The sequence below is a fragment of the Grammomys surdaster genome, unplaced genomic scaffold (genome assembly GCF_004785775.1).
Source record: "Grammomys surdaster isolate TR1022 unplaced genomic scaffold, NIH_TR_1.0 126313, whole genome shotgun sequence".
NCBI classification, from domain to species: domain Eukaryota; kingdom Metazoa; phylum Chordata; class Mammalia; order Rodentia; family Muridae; genus Grammomys; species Grammomys surdaster.
This window is the reverse complement of record NW_021621113.1, coordinates 2,645,625-2,664,406: the sequence shown is the minus strand read 5'-3', so window position 1 is coordinate 2,664,406 and position 18,782 is coordinate 2,645,625. Positions and strand designations below refer to the sequence as shown.

At 48.9% G+C, this 18,782-nt stretch overlaps 2 protein-coding genes across 2 annotated transcripts in view; one reads left to right on the top strand and one right to left on the bottom strand.

Moving 5' to 3' along the window:
- The window catches only part of Hdac1 (histone deacetylase 1), a 27,311-nt gene extending 14,230 nt beyond the window's left edge, over positions 1 to 13,081 (top strand). Inside the window, exons 4-14 of the mRNA XM_028759863.1 lie at positions 4,537 to 4,611; positions 5,966 to 6,104; positions 6,569 to 6,710; positions 7,634 to 7,726; positions 10,129 to 10,237; positions 10,319 to 10,459; positions 10,995 to 11,103; positions 11,200 to 11,330; positions 11,611 to 11,763; positions 12,192 to 12,240; positions 12,494 to 13,081. Coding sequence (XP_028615696.1) covers positions 4,537 to 4,611; positions 5,966 to 6,104; positions 6,569 to 6,710; positions 7,634 to 7,726; positions 10,129 to 10,237; positions 10,319 to 10,459; positions 10,995 to 11,103; positions 11,200 to 11,330; positions 11,611 to 11,763; positions 12,192 to 12,240; positions 12,494 to 12,521 — 1,169 coding nt within the window. The 3' untranslated portion in view covers positions 12,522 to 13,081. The remainder of the gene's footprint in view (positions 1 to 4,536; positions 4,612 to 5,965; positions 6,105 to 6,568; positions 6,711 to 7,633; positions 7,727 to 10,128; positions 10,238 to 10,318; positions 10,460 to 10,994; positions 11,104 to 11,199; positions 11,331 to 11,610; positions 11,764 to 12,191; positions 12,241 to 12,493) is intronic.
- A 147-nt stretch (positions 13,082 to 13,228) lies between these two features.
- Positions 13,229 to 15,603, bottom strand: Marcksl1 (MARCKS like 1). Its single transcript, XM_028759861.1, has 2 exons — positions 15,274 to 15,603; positions 13,229 to 14,480 (listed from the first exon to the last, which is right to left on the bottom strand). The coding sequence occupies exons 1-2, from the start codon at positions 15,358 to 15,360 to the stop codon at positions 13,965 to 13,967; spliced, it is 603 nt and encodes a 200-aa protein (XP_028615694.1). The 5' UTR covers positions 15,361 to 15,603; the 3' UTR covers positions 13,229 to 13,964.
- Between the last annotated feature and the right edge of the window lie 3,179 nt (positions 15,604 to 18,782).

Here is an 18,782-nt window from a genome sequence, read left to right as displayed (position 1 = left end):
TTTCTTTCTTTCTTTCTTTCTTTCTTTCTTTCTTTCTTTCTTTCTTTTTCCACAAGGGGGGGTTTATTTAGGGAAGAGGGCAAAGGTGAGGGGAGAGAAACAGAAGAAGATGGCAGAAAAAGAAAAGTAGAGGCTGGCCATGACCACGTGGAGAGAGGGGGGGAAGGGAAAGGGGGAAGGGCGAGGGGGCAGAGAGAAGCTAGAGGCAGGAGAGTAAGAGAAAGCACTTACTTCTTGATGGTCCTGAGATTTTGTGTCTTAGTTTGAATGCTCAGCTGCCATCTAGTCTCCTAAGTTGTGTGTGTGCGCGTGTTGGCTTTGCTGAACTGGAGTCGTAAGTCGCTTGTTGAGTAAGTGCTGTGCAACTGAGCAGCTCACCTCTCCCTTTGTGTTCCGTGTGTGTGTGTGTGTGTGTGTGTGTGTGTGTGTGTGTGTGTGTCTCAATGGCCTGTGTATAAAGGTCAGAAGACAACTTTGGGGACTAGGTTCTAGGGACTGAACTCAAGTCATAGATTTTACTGCAAGTGATTTTACCCACCAAGCCATGTCTCCTCCTCAGTGATGTGTGGATCAAGTCTTTGAGCCTCTCTGAGGCTCTCTAAGGAAGGCAGTAGTACATAGCTTATATTTGAGGCTAATGCATTCATAGTACCTACCTTCAAGGAACAGTAGCTTTTGGTATTATGTGACATCTCTGTTATTCACAAATCTGTCAAGGCAAACAAAATAAAAGGCCTTCCAGAATGAGCAGGTTCTGTGCCAGTCAGTATTCTGGTTTTTCAGAAACTAGCATTATAAAGTTAGTTTTGTGTTAAAATATTAGATCTGGTGAGGCTGGAGAGATATCTCAGTGGTTAAGAGCATTGACTGTTCTTCCAAGAGGGTGAGTTCAATTCCCAGCAACCACGTGGTAGCTCACAACCATCTGTAATGGGATCCAATGTGACAATATACTCACATATATAAAATAAGTAAATCTTTAAAAAAATGAGGGCAGTGAGTGGGGTGTAAAAGGAGTAAATTAATTAAAAAAAATTAGATCTGTAACTTTCCCTTTGAAAAATAAGGATCAACATAGAGGGCTAAAGAGGTGGGTCAGTGGTTAGAGCGCTGGCTACTTTTGCAAAGGACCCAGGTTTGATTCATAGCACCTTTATGGTAGCTGGTAGCATCTGTTCAGATGATCTGATAGTCGCCTCTGCCTTCTATGGACACTACATATGTGGGGCATATTCCCACATGGAGACAAAACACAAACATACAATCAAAATTAATCTTAAAGAAAAGTTGGACAGGCTAAGGGCATCAACTTAATGAATTCTTGCAAACTTGATTCATAGTGTTATAGGAATCAAAGTAGCAAAGACTTCAGATTTCACTTAGTGAAGTGCTTTCTGAAATGTCTACCATGGCAGAAAGCAAAACCTGTGGGCTCTTTATTAATGTTAGTATCTAGTTTGTGTGTTCTTGGTGCACATAAAAACTTGCTTTGAGACTTTGACAGCCTTAACCAAACGTTATGCTAATATTTTTTTTTTTTTTTTTGGTTTTTCGAGACAGGGTTTCTCTGTGTAGCTTTGGCTGTCCTGGAACTCACTCTGTAGACCAGGCTGGCCTCGAACTCAGAAATCCACCTGCCTCTGCCTCCCAAGTGCTGGGATTAAAGGCGTGCGCCACCACCGTCCGGCTATGCTAATATTTTTTAAATCAAAATGGGAAGCTAAATGAATGTAATTTTTGAACCTGGAGCTTCTGGTGAGAACATGCTGAGGGTGGTGGGGCTGTCAGGCCGCACTGGTCTGTAGACTTGACTGGTGCAAGAGTCCACACAGTATGGAAGGCTGGAGAAGAAAACTGCAGACTCCTGGTTGGAGTACAGCCATCAGTGTCTCTACAGTGCCTAGCCAGGCAACTGTCATCCCACTGCTTGGGAGACAGAGGCCAGAGATGAGTCTTCAAGGCCACCTTGGGATGTAGGGTAAGACCCTGTCTCAAAACAAAGAGTGCATTTGTACTGAATAGTAACAGAATTGTTTCATAAGCCATAACAAACTTCATGCAACGTGCTGTAGAGATGATTTCACATAGACAGGAGTTTCAGGCCATAGGGCTACACAGTGAGACCCCGTCTCACAAAATCAAAACAAAAAGTAGCGAGGTTTTAAGATAAAAATAATGAAAGCCTATGTTTCCTCTAAGTCCAAGAAAGAAGACGTGATTAGGAGAGTTGAGGAGTGGGCACAGATTCTTGTTTCTATACTAGGCAGTCTCTTCCTCTCCTCTCCCCACTCAGTGAATCTTCTGCTGAGGTGTGACTTACATTCCAAAGTTAGTGTTTAATCCTCTACAGGTTTCTACAGTGCTGCCTTTGTTGCTTGAGACAGGGTCTAATACTATTTAGACTTGCTTGGTAGCAGGCTACTCTTAGACTTACAGAGATCCTCCTAAGAGATGATATTACAGCCATAGCCACACACTCCTCGCTTGCTCTGGCTCCAAGTCCCATCCATGGAGCCAAGGCTGGTCTTGAACTTACTGTGTAGTTGCGGTGAAATCTTCATTATTCTCCTTCCTCCTCCCAGGTGCTAAGATTACAAGTGTGAGCTATGTGTCCAATTGGGTCCTGAAGGTTAATCCTTTTCTCATCCCCACAAGGGAGTGTAAACCAGCCTTTGGAAACTCAAGTACTAGGACCTAAAGGAAACACTCAGAGGGGGAATTATTTGCTCCTGAATATATAGCCTGACCCCAGGGACCAAAGTTCTTATTGACATAGCCTCTTCCCAGTGTTTACCTAGAAAATGAGGAACAGCCACCCACTGCCTACTCCCTAAGTAAGCACCAGAATTGGGGAACTCCTCCAGTTACAGTAGCACTGGATTGGTAACTTTAAAACAATTAATTTTTATGTGTGTATGCAGTGTGGGTCTGTAACAGTGTATGGGTGGTGGGGCAGAGGGGTTGACTACTTCCACCTTTCTGTAAGCTACAGAGATTGAACTCTGGCCACCAGGCTTACAGAGCAAGCACTTTTACCTGTTGCCTCAGAGTTGGGAATTCTGGAGGTTGTTACAAGTATAGTTGTGCCGGGCAGTAGTGGCAGCTCACACTTTTAATCCAAGCACTTGGGAGGCAGAGGCTGGCGGATTTCTGAGTTCGAGGCCAGGCTGGTCTACAGAGTGAGTTCCAGGACAACTAGGGCTACACAGAAACCCTAGGGCTCAAAAAACAAACAAACAAACAAACAAAAAGAAAAAACAAGTATAGTTGTGTCCTAATATGTTACCAGAACCCAGGATGGCCCCTGCCTAGCCTCTTCTGCCCAAGGCTCTTCTCCCTTGCTCTGCTTTGGGAACCCTTATGATAAAGATGGCCAGAGAGTAAGGTTAGCCCCGGAGAGTAAGGATAATCCACTCTCCCTCAGTCAGTGTCCTCTGTATTTTGTGGGTGCCTGGAGCTCCTCGGACACTGCCTGCAGGGCTGCTTCCTGTCTGCTGGGTTTTTTAATTTGCATTAGTGTTTGCATGTTTCTACTTCATGCCCTGCTTTGTGCTTTTACCTCACAGGCTTGAAATAACTCTAGTTGTCACTTGGGTGTAGTCAAGATGCCTAGGTCCTATTCTGATTCTGATACTTCCTGGTCATAGTACCTTCAGCAAGTCACTTACCTTCTTTGCATGTGCTTGTTCCAGTGTATAGAGGTCCTGTCCTGTCAGTTCCTGGAGTTGTGAGAACTAAACGAGGGTGTATGTGTATGAAGCACTTTGAAAGGACCAGGATACATTATCTCAGGACTTTAGGACAGGCAGCAGCAAATCATGAGCCTTGAATTTTGCCTCCAGTATTTATTAGTAGTTCGTTCACTTCTCTGTGCCCATTTGCCCATTTATCGAACTTGACCAAACTCTACCCCAGAAGGTTGTGTGAGGATAAATGGGTCAGGTATTGAAAGCACTCAGCAGCATATGGACTCTTTGAGTACTCAGCAAATAATTCTATAGGTCTTTTGCCCACTTCTTCTTTCTGAGTCTGTGTCTTCATTTATAAGATCAGAATGAAGTCCACCTCAGAAGACTTTGTGAGGGCAAGTGCATCAGGTATTTAAAAGTGGTTAGAAGTGGTGGCATGCTGTAAACACTCACCAAGTGAGGATATTATAGGTTTCCTTCACCAGCATTTGCCATATTGCTAAATGCTGTTTCCTGTAAGATTTTTAATGCTGTATGGAATAGTCCTAGCTACTCAGAAGGACAAGGCTTAAGGAAAGGTTAAACCAGGAGTTCAAGACCAGCTTGAGAAACACAGTGAGGCCATCTTCAGAATTCCAGGGGAGGGTCTCCTAATTTTTTCACTGACTGGTTGAGATGAATGTCATTTTTGTTTATTATCGTTAATAGCATAAATCCCCAAGACCTAGGCTGGAACCCAAGCTTTCTGAATCTAAATTGTTTTGCTTTTCTTCTCATTGGGTTGTAAATATCTAAATAAAAAGCTGAAGGAAATTGTGGAAACTAACCTTTGCTTATTTCTTTCAAGTCAACGTTGGTGAGGACTGTCCAGTATTTGATGGCCTGTTTGAGTTCTGTCAGTTGTCCACGGGTGGCTCTGTCGGTAAGGAAACTAAATCTGCTTCTTGGGTTGTGTGGGATGGTTGTTGGGAGATATAGCTACCTTTTACAGGAGGCCCTGGTAGTGCTGACCACTACACTAAGAATGATCCTGTGGGCTGGGCGGTGGTGGCGCACGCCTTTAATCCCAGCACTTGGGAGGCAGAGGCAGGCGGATTTCTGAGTTTGAGAGTTTGAGGCTAGCCTGGTCTACAGAATTCCAGGACAGCCAGGGCTACACAGAGAAACCCTGTCTCGAAACCCCCCCCCCAAAAAAAAAAAAAAAAAGAATGATCCTGTGGGTTTGACTTTAGATTTTTGACACGGTACTGACAAATGTTCTTAATTCTCCTCTCCTGCCCAGTGAGCTTACATACAGGAATATCCTGGAGCTTTAAGGGGTTAAGACACTGTATGTAAATGCAGTCCATGAACTGCATAGATCTTTAAAAATGAAGGAGCAACATCTGTGTCTTATGAAACAGTAAGGTCATTAATTTCTGAAGTCATAAATATTCCTCACAGGTCATTTCACTGTACCTTCTGAGTTACCTTAGCATTGCCCTGAACTCTAGCAAATGCAGCCATGCATGGCTTAAGGATGGAGACACGTTCTGAGAAATGTGTTAGTAAGCAGTTCTGTTGAATATAGTATGGACAGATTTAGATGGTATAGCCTCCTGCACATTTGTAGTTTACATGTAGTGTAGCCTATTTCTCAGAACTTGGATGAACAGAATGTGAGATTAAATCAAAACACCAGAAAAAAAATGCAGGCGCAGGAGCAATGGGCCAGCATATAAGAATACTTACTGCTCTTGCTCAGGGGTTTGATTTCCAGGCCGTTGTGGCAGCTAACAACTCTAACTCTAGTTCAAGGGGTCCAGTGCTCTCTTCCTACTCTGTGGGCACTGGGTACTCGTGGTACACATGAAGACATGCGCATACACATCCATGCAGACAAAATCATCATACAACAGTAAACACAATGTACAGTGTGTACGGCAGCATGTCTGTTGTAGTGAGGTTTGTTGTTACTTTGTTTTAAGACAAGGGCACTATGTAGTCCTGATTTGCCTGGAATTCACTTTGTAAACCAGGCTGGCTTCAAGCTTGAGATCTGTCTGCCTCTTCCTCCTTAGTATTGGGATTAAGGGTGTGTGCTACCACACCTAGCATACAGTAAATTTTTTTTGTTGTTATAACATATTTTTGTTGTGATAACATATACACCAAAACCCTGCCTCAACAATACCAAAAAACCCTGAAAACACTGTACAACAAAGTACTTCTCACTGGGTTCACAGGAGCAAAGGGAATGGTTTAGTAACAGGCTTGTGTTCTCTTTCCTTGCTCAGCAAGTGCTGTGAAACTCAATAAGCAGCAGACGGACATCGCTGTGAACTGGGCTGGGGGCCTGCACCATGCAAAGAAGTCTGAAGCATCTGGCTTCTGTTACGTCAATGATATCGTCTTGGCCATCCTGGAACTGCTAAAGTATGCCTGCCTGGCCTTGTGTCTTGGAAGAGCAGCACCTTAGGCCAGGTTCCCACTTCCCTCTCTCCCTGGGCTTGCTTCCCTAGTTTGCTTTTCTTGTGGTGTGCTGGCTAGGATGTGTTCCATGAGTGTCTCTGGCCATCCTCTCCTTGACGGGGTCTTGGTTTGATCTGAGCCCACGGCGAGATCTGGGGCAGACTCTGCTCAGATCCTGCCTCCAGAGGTGTCCTTGTGTGACTGGAGTTGACTCTGGCTGTAGAGTAGGAAGATCGGACATGGTCGGCTTGGTCAGGCCTCTGGAGACACCCCGGCCACTCTTCCACCTTCCTTCAGCCAGTTTCCACGTCTCTGGTGCTTAGAGATACCTGAGGGAGGCAGCTAGCCCGGTAAGCTGGGACCTGGCGCCCTTGGCGCGTCCCATTCCCCAAAGAGCCCCCAGGGCCCTTATCACCTTCTGATCCTAGGTATCACCAGAGAGTGCTGTATATTGACATTGATATTCACCATGGCGATGGCGTGGAAGAGGCCTTCTATACTACCGACCGGGTCATGACTGTGTCCTTTCATAAATACGGAGAGTACTTCCCGGGAACTGGGGACCTACGGGTGAGAACTCCCTTTAGGACTGGCCACCTCGCCTTCAGCTCTAAGTCTCCTGTCCTGTGTCACTAAAATCTACTCATTGCCTCCAGACTATCATCTTGGGGCCTACACAGTCTCATTCTTTATTCTGGAGGAGGAATCTTAAGACAAAAGGGGTCAAAAGAATTCATGGTTTTCTGGCTCATTGTCACAGCCTCCTGATCACAGCTGGGTTGCATCACACTCTTATGCCCTTCAGCTTGCGTTTGGAGTGAGGGATTAGGGCTCCTGGGAGTCATCTCAGGGCCATTTATTTATTTATTTATTGATTGATTGATTGATTTATTGATAGGTGACCTTTCCCTTTAGTACTACGACTGAAAGCAATGGACTCACCCCAAAAGCACTCCATGAAAGCCTGAATCTTCCATAGAACAGTTAACGGACTTGTTCCCCTCCTAAGGCTGTCCCATCTGTCTCTGTTAGCATACAGTGAGATCAGTTTGCCTTGCTAGTTGCCCTTAGGTGGGAAATGCTGCTAATTAAGTTATTTGATACAGCAAACCTATGAGTAAGTCACTTTTGGTATTTGAAGTTAATTGGAAGATGCTTTCTTCTGTGACTTGCCCTCCATAGCTTTCTAGAAAGGACAGATTAGAGGTAGAAGAGTGTACAATAAAACTCTGGACACAGTTGTGGGAAGTGGGTTTTACTTCTGTGACCCACCTCCCTAGAAGCAGAAATCATGTGCTGTTGGATAGCGTGTTCAGTCTCTGCCCAGTGTAATTCTGGAATGTTTAGAGGCTGTGAGTTGGGCTTCCTCTGACCTTGCAGATCTCCTGGGCTGAGCCTGTCTCACATAGCACCACTATCTCTCTCCTTAGCCTTCCAACCCTGTCTTTGAATCCCCTTTTTTGTCTTTCAATTTGAATGTCCCTTTTGATTAGGATATTGGGGCTGGCAAAGGCAAGTACTACGCTGTTAACTACCCACTGCGAGACGGCATTGATGATGAGTCCTATGAAGCCATCTTCAAGCCAGTAAGTGCCTTGGCTCACCCCTTGGGCTATGTTGGGATTGATCAAGGAGAAGATAGCGAAGTACCTACCATAGCTAAGAGGTTGTTCCTCACAGTGGCTAACTGGAAAGGAAGTATTTTCAACTTTGGCTGTTGTGTGGTTTAGTGGGAAACCATTTACATAATCTGTTGCTGCTGTCTGTGAGTCTGGCCTTTTGCTGAGTACTAACATGTAAGGCACAATCTTTCTGGGAGGTAAATGATACATACCTAACAGTCTGGTCAGTTGTTGTGTGACAGAACTTTTTCTAGGGCTGATGTAACACGGCTATTCACCACACATACAGAACCCACAACTATTGGGATTATGTACAGGAGTACTGGTAAGAGCTTACCTATAGAAATAGAAACATATCCCCAGCCTGTGAGTCAGCTGACAAAAGCACACTGCCCAGTCTTCAGGCAGCTCAACAGGTTGAAGAGTCATTTCCAGGAGCCTGAATTGATCTGAACCTTTTCTAGGCCGCTCAGCAGTTTCTGTTTCTTCCAAGCAGCTGGTCTAGTCTGAAACTCTTTTTGAAGCTTTTACTTCTTTGTCAGAGAGGTGGCCTAGTGAATCTGTTCAGTTTCGGGGACTTCCTGAAGCTATTTTGAGTTGTATACCTTCCTGCTAAGGAGCTTCTGGAATCAGAAACTGTTACACAGCACTAATGTGGTATTTTGGTTTGGTTTGGTTTGGTTTTTCGAGACAGAGTTTCTCTCTGTAGCCCTGGCTGTCCTGGAACTCACTCTGTAGATCAGGCTGGCCTTGAACTCAGAAATCTACCTGCCTCTGCCTCCCAAGTGCTGGGATTAAAGGCATGCTCCACTACCGCCCAGCGTGTTTTTTTTCTTTTGTTGTTTGTGTCCATTTTAGCAGTTTATTTGGCAAAACAGATTATATCAAAGGCAGATGGGAGTCAGCCTAGTGGGACAGTGACAGCAGCCCTCAGTGCTCTGTGTCCCACATGGCTGGAGTCAGCCACTAGGAGATTATTTGTTCATTTCATTATGTTCTGTTTCCTGAGTTGTTCATGTTTCTTGCAGCCTTTTACTAATATCTACACATTTTAAGAAAGTGGGGTTTATTCTAGTTTTTATAGACTAGCTTGCCTGGAAAATCCCCCAGCTATTTAGCCTGTCTAGAGACTCTGGAAAGGCCGTGTGGTATGTTCTGCGGGCAGGCTTGTCTCAGCAGGCTGACTGGAGCCTATATTTTTACAGGGGTGCCTGGCTTAGGGAGAAGGTAGTATGAAGTGCAGAGGCTCTCACCAATGCAGTCCTGGCCTGGAACTCAACTATATAGACAAAGCTGGCCTCCGACACACATAGATCTACCCAGCTCTGCCTCCTGAGTACTGTGATTAAATTGTGCCACCATGCCAGGCCTTGAGCTGGATTATTCTTTTTTTTGTTTGTTTGTTTATTTGTTTTTTTTTTAAATGAGGATGTGCCTATGTGAAGGAAGGAGGTTAAGACTGAGGAATTGACACTGGACAAAAGGAATATCTGCTGCATAGAGTGAAGCAACAGGCAGACTGTTTTTTTTTTTTTCTGTTTGTTTGTTTGTTTTTGTTTTGTTTTTGATTTTTCGAGACAGGGTTTCTCTGTGTAGCCCTGGCTGTCCTGGAACTCACTCTGTAGACCAGGCTGGCCTCGAACTCAGAAATCTGCCTGCCTCTGCCTCCCAAGTGCTGGGATTAAAGGCGTGCACCACCACTGCCCAGCCCCCCCTTTTTTTTTTAAACAGGCAGACTGTTAATCAAATATTTTGTGGTCACACAAATGCCTACACGTGCTTAGTAGTAAAGATGACACTTACAGGCTCCTGAGTAACAGTATATGCTTAGGTTTGAGAATACAATATACAAAAATAGATTAAATCTGTAGGGACAGAGGAGTAGAGCAGATGAAGCTAGAGGTTGAGAAGCTTCTGAAAGGAAGCAGCTTGGGAGGTTGGCAGTTAAAAAAGGAAAAGAGGAGGGAGCTGGCAGGGAGGACATTCAAAGCTCAGTTGTTGGAGCTGTGATAATCTCTACAGATGCTTTCTTTCTTTCCTTTTTTTAAAGGTATTTATTTCATGTATGTTGGTACATTATAGTTGTCTTCAGACACACCAGAAGAGGGCATCAGATCCCATTACAGATGGTTGTGAGCCACCATGTGGCTGCTGGGAATTGAACTCAAGACCTGGAAGAGCAGTCAGTGCTCTTAACCCCTGAACCATCTCTCCAGCCCTGCAGATGCTTTCAAATCAGAAACTGCTTGTCTACCACACAGAATCAGGGAAATAAATGAAAAGAAAGAAAATGCTTGACCTCTTTCTATGTCTGGACCTCACGTGCTTTCTTTGAGATTGATCATAACCAAGCTGTATCTCTTTAGGTCATGTCCAAAGTAATGGAGATGTTCCAGCCTAGTGCAGTGGTCTTACAGTGTGGCTCCGATTCCCTGTCTGGGGACCGGTTAGGTTGCTTCAATCTGACCATCAAAGGTGAGCCCAGGTAGCACATGAATAGGTGGGTAGTGTCTGCTGGGTTCCCCTGGTAAACCATCATTGCTTTTCCTTCCCAAGGGCATGCCAAGTGTGTGGAGTTCGTGAAGAGTTTCAACTTGCCTATGCTAATGCTGGGAGGAGGTGGCTACACCATCCGGAACGTTGCTCGGTGCTGGACCTACGAGACAGCTGTGGCCCTGGACACAGAGATCCCTAATGGTATTAGCTCAGGGACCAAGTTAGGCTGGGTAGGAGCTAGATGTCATGTGCCTTCATTTCCAGTGTTTCCATTGGGTCATAAGGCCTTTCATACTCTTCACTGAGGCTACTGCCTTTCATCTTGTGATAGGCAAACTGTAGCAATCAGTTTTCCCTAGTCTTCTCTTTTCCCCTTGTTTTTGGTCAGGACATTGAGTGCTTAGTGTTCTGCAATGGGGGCTTGGATCCTTCCCCGCCTAGTGACACATACTGCACTGGTGTTGACCGTGGAGAGTGGAGTTATAAAGATTAGAATTCTTCCAGGCACAGTAGGTCCTAAGTTTAATCCCAGCCTTTAAGTAGGAAGCTCAGGCCAGCCTAGCCACAGAAAGACTTTATTTTAAAAAGACAAAGAGCAGATTAAAGCTTTGCAGGTGTCCTAGTTTCTTCTGTCTTCTTTTTTATGGGTGGGTAAACAGGCCCAGAGAAGGCTCCATATGCTTTTCCATGGGCCCTGTGGCGGCCATGTCTTACTGTTCTCTCCCATTCCCCTCAGAGCTCCCATACAATGACTACTTTGAATACTTTGGACCAGATTTCAAGCTTCACATCAGCCCTTCCAATATGACTAACCAGAACACTAATGAATACCTGGAAAAGATCAAGTGAGTGTGTTGCCAAGTTGCCTCTCTATTTAACGGGCCAGATTCTGGGTTTGTCTCTAACTAGAACCCATCCACTTTCTTTCCTGTTAACTGTAGGCAGCGGCTCTTTGAGAACTTGAGAATGCTGCCCCATGCCCCTGGGGTCCAGATGCAGGCCATACCTGAGGATGCTATCCCAGAAGAGAGCGGTGATGAGGATGAGGAAGACCCTGACAAACGCATCTCCAGTAAGAATCGATCCAGGGGCCTGTCCCCTGATCAGCAGGGAGCTCTACCCTTCCCTTCACTTCCCAGCTCCTCCAAGCTGCCCAGCTGCTTAGAAACCCCTTACCCCCACCTGTCTTGGTAGCTGTCCTTCTTGTCTTGATGCTAGGGATGGAACCCAGGGTCTTCTCATCCAGACAGGCACTCTACCACTCAATCCCTGTGGCAGGGAAGCACTGGGCATAGATCTCGAATGGCCCCTTGCTCTCATACAAAATGTTGTCTCTATCTGCTGCCTCCCAGTCTGCTCCTCTGACAAACGCATTGCCTGTGAGGAAGAATTCTCTGATTCAGATGAGGAGGGAGAAGGTGGTCGCAAGAACTCTTCTAACTTCAAAAAAGCCAAAAGAGTCAAAACAGAGGATGAGAAAGAGAAAGATCCTGAAGAGAAAAAAGGTGGGTTTGGATTGGATCAGGGAGGAGCCGACCCAGCCCCAGCCAGCTCCTTTGGAACTTAAAGGTTTGAGTCTTTCAGTGGCTCTTAGAAGTGGCAAGACCCACAAAACAATGACAGTGACATTCTTGGTCTCTGCTGGCTGATTGACCCTGGCTCTCATACCACCCAGTTCCTTTTCCCAGTGTCCCAGGGGGCTGCCTCTACCTGTGTTCTTGCTGAAACAGGCTGGGAAACCGGTCTAACCTGTTTGTTTTCAGCCAGCCTCACCAGAGGACCTGGGATGGGCTTTTCTCATTTTTCTGTAACCAGTGGACTGTAGTACAGTGAACTGTAGTATTGAAAAGGGGTTCGGGATAGAAGAGTCCCACTGCCTGACCTGGGTCTTTTCAGATGAAGCCTTCAAGCATACTTATTCTTTATTTTCTAGAAGTCACAGAAGAGGAGAAAACCAAGGAGGAGAAGCCAGAAGCCAAAGGGTGAGGAAGGAGCTATCTTTGTAGCACCAAAGCATCGTCCCCTTTGTGTCCTACCACTGTGAGAGGGAGGGCAGCTGGTCCAGCTTACAAAGGCCTCTTTGAGGGTGTAGTCTGTATGTCTCTGCATAACTAGGAAGCCTCAGTTCCCAGCAGTCACCTGGGTAGCTGGGGTCCGGTGGAAGTCAGTGTAGCCATATTTGTGCTTCAAGCCCTCTAGCATGGGTTTTCTCACGCTGAACTGTTCTCTCCGCAGGGTCAAAGAAGAGGTCAAGATGGCCTGAGCAAGGTCTGCAGCCCCATCTTCTCCCGAAGTTGCTCACTATCTCTCAATTTCTCAGATTTTATATTTTCTATTCCTCTGTGTATTTATATAAAATATATTAAATATACCGTCCCTAGGGACTAGATAGGAACCAGGGACCAGAGCACAGGGCAGCAGTGCTGGGAAGACCTCTTCCCAGAGCTCCTTTGTCCATCCTGTCCCCCACCCCCACCCCCAATCTCAGCTTTGAACCACATAGGGTCTGAGTGGAAAGAAAACATCCAGAAGACAAAATCCTGAACTGCCAAGTGCCTGCCTAGGAGCTCTGTTAAGATGCTCCTTTTAAGCTTTTTAGAAGGGGTGACTGGGTCTTCTGGAACCCCTTTTCAGGCTTGAGTAATAGCAGCCATTTTTAGATTGGTTCTGTTTATACCTTCCCACCCGTCTTGGGCAGACAAGAAGACTTTGACACTGCCCTGTCTTCCCCAGTTCTGTAGGTGGCGGTTGTTGGCCTAGCTTCCTTTTTGAGGTATTTTCATTTTGTGACTCTTTGTAATAAAATGTCACATTTCTATACTGTCCTGAGCGTGTTTCCTGTGTCCCTATTGGTTTACACTCCCTGCCCTGTCTCTTGTGGGTAGTCACTTCCAGAGACACCCCAACACTGCTTCCTTTACCCTTCGGGTCTTGCCCCATACCCCAGAAGACCACTCATGAAAGCATCACTAAAGGGACACATTTATTCCTTTTCCAAATGTTACAGTAAATCCGGGTGGAAGAATGGTTTTAGCAGTTAGAAAAAAAAAAAGTACAAATCTGGGGTTTGGCCATTAAAAGTTATTTACAACAATGGGAGGGGAAAAAGACAACAAGAAGTTATTTCACATTACAGACCTCCCTCCCGCCTGAAGCCTAATACTTGCTTATCAAGTCAGAAACATGGTTGATCTCACAAGCTGGAGGTTTGAACTCGAGTAAGACATTTATAAAAACCCAGACAGGGGCAATGTCCTCCCCAGCCCAGGTGCCACTAGGCACAGCACAAGAGACTAAATTCAACAGGGGAAAGGCTGGACACTCAGGGTTTGGGAGTATAAGCCCCTAGTTCTGGCTCAGGGGACTGAGAAAGGATAAACAAAACGAACTTGGAAAAGAATTGGAAACCCAGCAATTGCCTTCTGTAGGGATGGGGCTCGGGAAAGAGGTAGGGACAGGAGCATTTCACATCACTAACCTAACTTGGGAAACCGTAAGGGACCATCTTCAACTGGCCTTAAGAGTAAGACCAAATGGCTGATGGGAGAATCCACAGGAGGGAGAAAGGGAAGTATGTCTGGGAGGGGGCAACAAGCCCCTTCCTTTCTGGGCACAGGAAGGCAGCCAGGCACGAGGTCCAGGCAGTGACCTCACAGGGACAGCACAGTTTTTGCAGCTTAGAGATCACCCACCTGCCCCCACCCAGCTACTCATTCTGCTCAGCACTGGCAGATGTGGGGCCACTCTCTGGGCCCGAGGGAGTGGCTGGCTCTGCAGCCTGGGGCCCTGCCTCCTCTTCTGTGTCTCCTCCCTTGGAGGCAGCACTAGCCTCTGCCCCCTTGGCCTGGGGCTCTTGGCTCTCAGGGGTGGCAGCGGCCTTCCCTTCTTGGGCAGTGCCCTCATCGCTGCAGGCGCTGATCTCCCCCTGCTCCTGCTCTTCCTCTGTTGGTGAGGAGGCTGAGGAATCACCCCCACCCTCCTTCCGATTTCTCTTGAAGGACAGGCCACTCAATTTGAAAGGCTTCTTGAAAGAGAATTTCTTCTTCTTCTTGGGGGTCTCCTTGGGGGCGACCTCCCCCTTGGCCTCAGCTTCCTGGCTAGGGGGCGCTGGCTCGATGGCATCACCAGTAGCCCCAGCTGCCTCATCTGTTCCGTTCACGGGTGGTGACTCCCCTTCACCCTTGGGGGTTAAGTCTCCATTGCTTTTCACGTGGCCATTCTCCTGCGGGGCAGAGGAGATAGCAATGAGGGACCGGGCCCTTCTCCCCCTCCCCCAGCCCGCTTCTGGCCCCCTTCGGAAGCCACCGCCGGGGTCAGCAGCAACCAAGTCTAGCTTTGGCCTTACTCCCATCCAACATCGCCCTCACCCCTCACAGGCGCGCAGGGACGGATGCAGCCAGCAGGAGGCGCTGGGGTACGGGCCCCCACCCCCCTCCCGCGGGGCGCGCTCTCTATTTTCCGCGCGGAACCTCAACGGGCCTGGATCCTTCGCTGGCGGGCCAGCCTGGCCGAGCGCTATTGGGCGGGAAGCAGCCCCGGGGCGCTGCCTCCCTGCACCTGGACGGCCTATTTTCCCAGGCTTGAGCTTTGTGTGAACAGCCCCCACCCACCCCAGAGTTTCCCCGCATCTCTGCTCCCCGCCGCTTCAAAAGCCACCGCGGGCTGCCGAGGTCGGGGCTCCAGATGGGGCGCCCTGGGCGCCCAGCACCATCCCCGCGGCCCCAGACACCCCCTTGGTGCGGCCTAGCAGCGCCTTTGTTCCCGCGCGGCCTTCGGGGCGGCCTGGGGGCAGCGCCCGCGGGCCGGGCGCGAACAAAGAAGGCGAGGAGCCCGGCCGGCGCCCCCTCCCGCCCCTCCCCTCGTTCGCCCGCGGGGGCTGCGGCGCCGAGAACAAAGGGACCGGGCGGGGGAGGGGGCGCCGCGTGTCCCGGGCCGGACAAAGCGCGCGGCCCCGGCCCTGGGCCCCAGAGGGGCGCGGGCCGGGGGCCGGGGGCCGCCGCGCCGAGCGCACTCACCTGTCCATTGGCCTTCGTAGGGGAAGCGCCCGCTGCCTCCTCGGCGGTCACGTCGCCCCGGGGAGCCTTAGAGCTCTGGCTGCCCATGATGGGGGTCTGCTGGGGGCGCCCAGAGCCGCCCCGCGCTGGCGCCGCAGGGGATAGTTCGGCTGGGACGGCCCGGCGGGCAGAGGGGTGGGGCTGAGTCCGAGGGGGAGGGGTACGGGGGGCAAAGCGCGCTGCACCCCCGCTCCGCAGCCGACCCGCTAGCTGCGCCCGCCTCTGCTGCGCTCCGCGCCAGAATGCCGCCCGCCGCCCGCCGAGCCGCCTATATGTACGCGCCCGAGGTTCGGGGCGGGGCCGGACATTTAAATGAGCACCCAATCCGGGGTGGAGGCGGGGTCGGGCCCGCGTTCCTCTCGTGCGGTGGGCAGTGACTGCTGCTGTCTGGGTCCCCCCATCACTTGGGACGACCAGGGGCAGGTAGGGTTCGGTGTGGGAAAGAGAGGTTTCCAGTCCGTCCGGGAGATGGACTGGGAGGAGGCCGTCGATGAAAAAGCACTCAATCATCCCCAGCCCACTTTCAGCCTGGCTCCTGCTTCACAGTGGAGAGGCTCCCATTCCCTGGTTCTACACTGGCTCCTTGAACTCTTCTTGGAAGGGCTCACATGTCCAGACTCGTCAGACGGCTGGTACTGAGTTATACTCTAGAAATTTGTCCAAAACTCACGCGCTCGTGCACACACACACACACACACACACACACCACACATCCTCTGAGTTCGGCGCCCCCTCGGGCCAGAATTCAAGTCCCACCCACGTCCCTGTCAGTCTACCGCAGCCAATGTGGAGGGCTGACCTAACTCAGGTCAGAATGGTGAGATCCAACGAGGCAGTCTTCTCAGTCTGTTGGTGGCCAGCTCCTACTCCTCACAGCCTAAATCCATTACCAAGTCTCTCCTCCCTCCTTCTCTCCTTTCCTCCCTCCCTCCCTCCCTCCCTCCCTCCTCCTCCTCCTCTTCCTCCTCCTCCTTCTTCTCTCTCTCTCTCACTCTCTCTCTCCCTCCCTCCCTCCCTCCCTCCTCTCCCCCCCCCGCCCCCCCCCCCCGTGTGTGTGTGTGTGTGTGTGTGTGTGTCCTTGACCAGAAGCCATTGCATCTTCATCCTCCTTTGTAAGCAAAAGAGCCTGAGGCTCAGAGATGTTTAAGTATACCTGAGTTAGGCCTGCTTTCCCTCCTCTTAGGCCTGTACCCATACACTGAGGCTTCCCCATATGAGTAACATAATCCGGATTCAGTTAGGCTCAACCTACTTCAAATACCCTTTCCTGACTGTGACAGAAATTGTTTGGATTTCTCCACAACTGTGGCACACTATTAGGAATAAAACTCCAAACCTGCCCTACTTGAAGACCTTGGTTCTTTTCTGTTTCCTTCTTTAAACTAGGTAGGCCAGTTAGAATCCCAGAGTCCTTGGTTGGGCCCAGATATGTTTTCCGGTGTGTACAGCTGCTTCCTCTTGTCCCCCAATAGGAAAGGCTTCAGGCTAGAGGAAGCCAAATGTTGTGAAAGAAAGGCTCTGTCCTGAACAGCTCAACATGTCCTCCCTCCTAGGGGAGGCCTGGGAGGCCAGAAGCTGTAAGGTGTAAACACCACAGGGCCTGAGAAATCAGGGAACTCTACACAGATCTGACCATAGAGGGATGAGGTGACTTCTACATTCTGTGTTTACTCCTGTGCCCATTCCTACCCTGACTCTGATGCTACAGGCCTGACTTCTCATTTCATCCCCAATTCAGAATAGGACAGTGACGTGTCCCAAGGAAACAGCAGCTACCAGTAGCGTAGAGTAAAAAAAAACCCCTAAGGAATTTCCTATTGAGAAATGGGGCTGTCCGATGAGGGTGAGAAGCAAGAATTATTTGGGGACAGGGAAGGTCACAGTGTCCCCACCGCAGGTTACTCACAGAACAGTAGCTCTCTCTACCTGTTACCACTAAGGGATGGCTGTCCTGACCTGCTCTCTGTCTCAGCCACAATAGGAAACCCACAGTGCTGCCAGGCACTGCCTGTACTAGTTAGCAGGATTGAGATGGAGTGTGTGTGTGTGTGTGTGTGTGTGTGTGTGTGTGTGTGTGGTGTGAGTCCTTGGAGGGTTGAGGTCAGAGGTTAGGAGTAGATCTCAAGGCTCCTGTTCTCCAGGCACTGCCTGGTGGGGACAGAGAAAAGTCTCTGGGAAGATTCCAGGAGGGAAGAACATCAGGGCTAAAGACCCCAAGTCCCCAGAGCCCCTAAGAGCCTGGTTCACATGGGAGGTTCTACATCTTCCTTGAATATCCCTGGAGACTGAGGAGGGGGCGCCAGGATCTCAGCAAATTTTGGTCCTAGCAGAATCTGACCTCTGGAAAAGGGAAGATGCTGGGGCTGTGGAGGCCAAGGACAGCAGCCCCCACACTGTGGCTCCTTTCTCTCCAGCTGCTGCCAACCTGGACAATGCTCTCATTGTTCTGGAACTCTGAGCCTGTCTGCAACTGTGTGTCTGTTTGCTGTGTGTGACTTCGTATGGCTTTGTGCTTGGACCTGTGTGTGACTTTGTGATTTTGTGTGTGTGTGTGTGTGTGTGAGAGAGAGAGAGAGAGAGAGAGAGAGAGAGAGAGAGAGAGAACGAGCTTAGGTGGGTACTTTTGTTATTGTATGTTTTCTGAGTCTACATTTTTGGTCTTTGTTTGGTTCTGTATATTCAAGAGTTAGAGAGCTTTGGTGACAGCTGGTGACTCTTTGAGACTTTCAGGGTGCATTCTTGACCTTCCTCGAGACTGTGTGTTGGTGACTGTCTGTGACTGGGTGTGTAGCCGAGTGTGTATGAGGCTGAGGGGGAGACTGAAGAGTTGCTATTTTGTGAAACTCTTCCCAGGGGACTTGTATGTGTTCAGGTGCTGCTGAGACTGTGGTAGACTGTCCCTGTTAACTTGAGGAGCTGGAGGGGTTGATTGAGTTGAGAAAACTTCAAATGAAGAGTTGCCTAATTGAGACTGACCTGTGGGCATGTCTCTGGGCTTCTACTCTGAAGCCTGAGAGGGTTCCTTGATTACTAATGGATATGGGAGGGCCCAGTCCACTGTGAGTGGTGTCCTCCCTAAGCAGGTGGTCTTGAATTGTGTAAGAAAGCTGAGCATGAGCAGAGAGCAGGCCAGCACGCAGCATTTTTTGGTGGGTCTGGTGGCAAGCCCCTGCTTGAATTTTCGCCCAGACTTGCCTCAGTCATGGGCTGTGACCTGGGGGTTATAAGCCAAATAAACCCTTTCATCCTCTAAATTGCTTTTGGTCAGCGAGGTGTGGGTTTTGCCAGGATGGAGGGTCAAGGGTAATGATTGGGATAGATTGGAAGTGAAGCTGGCATCACTTTTTAGACCCATGCTAACACACCCCTCATCTGCCCCAGACCCATGGTAACTCACCCCTCATCTGCCCCAGACCCATGTTAATACACCCCTCATCTTCTCCAGACCCATGCTAACACACCCCTCATCT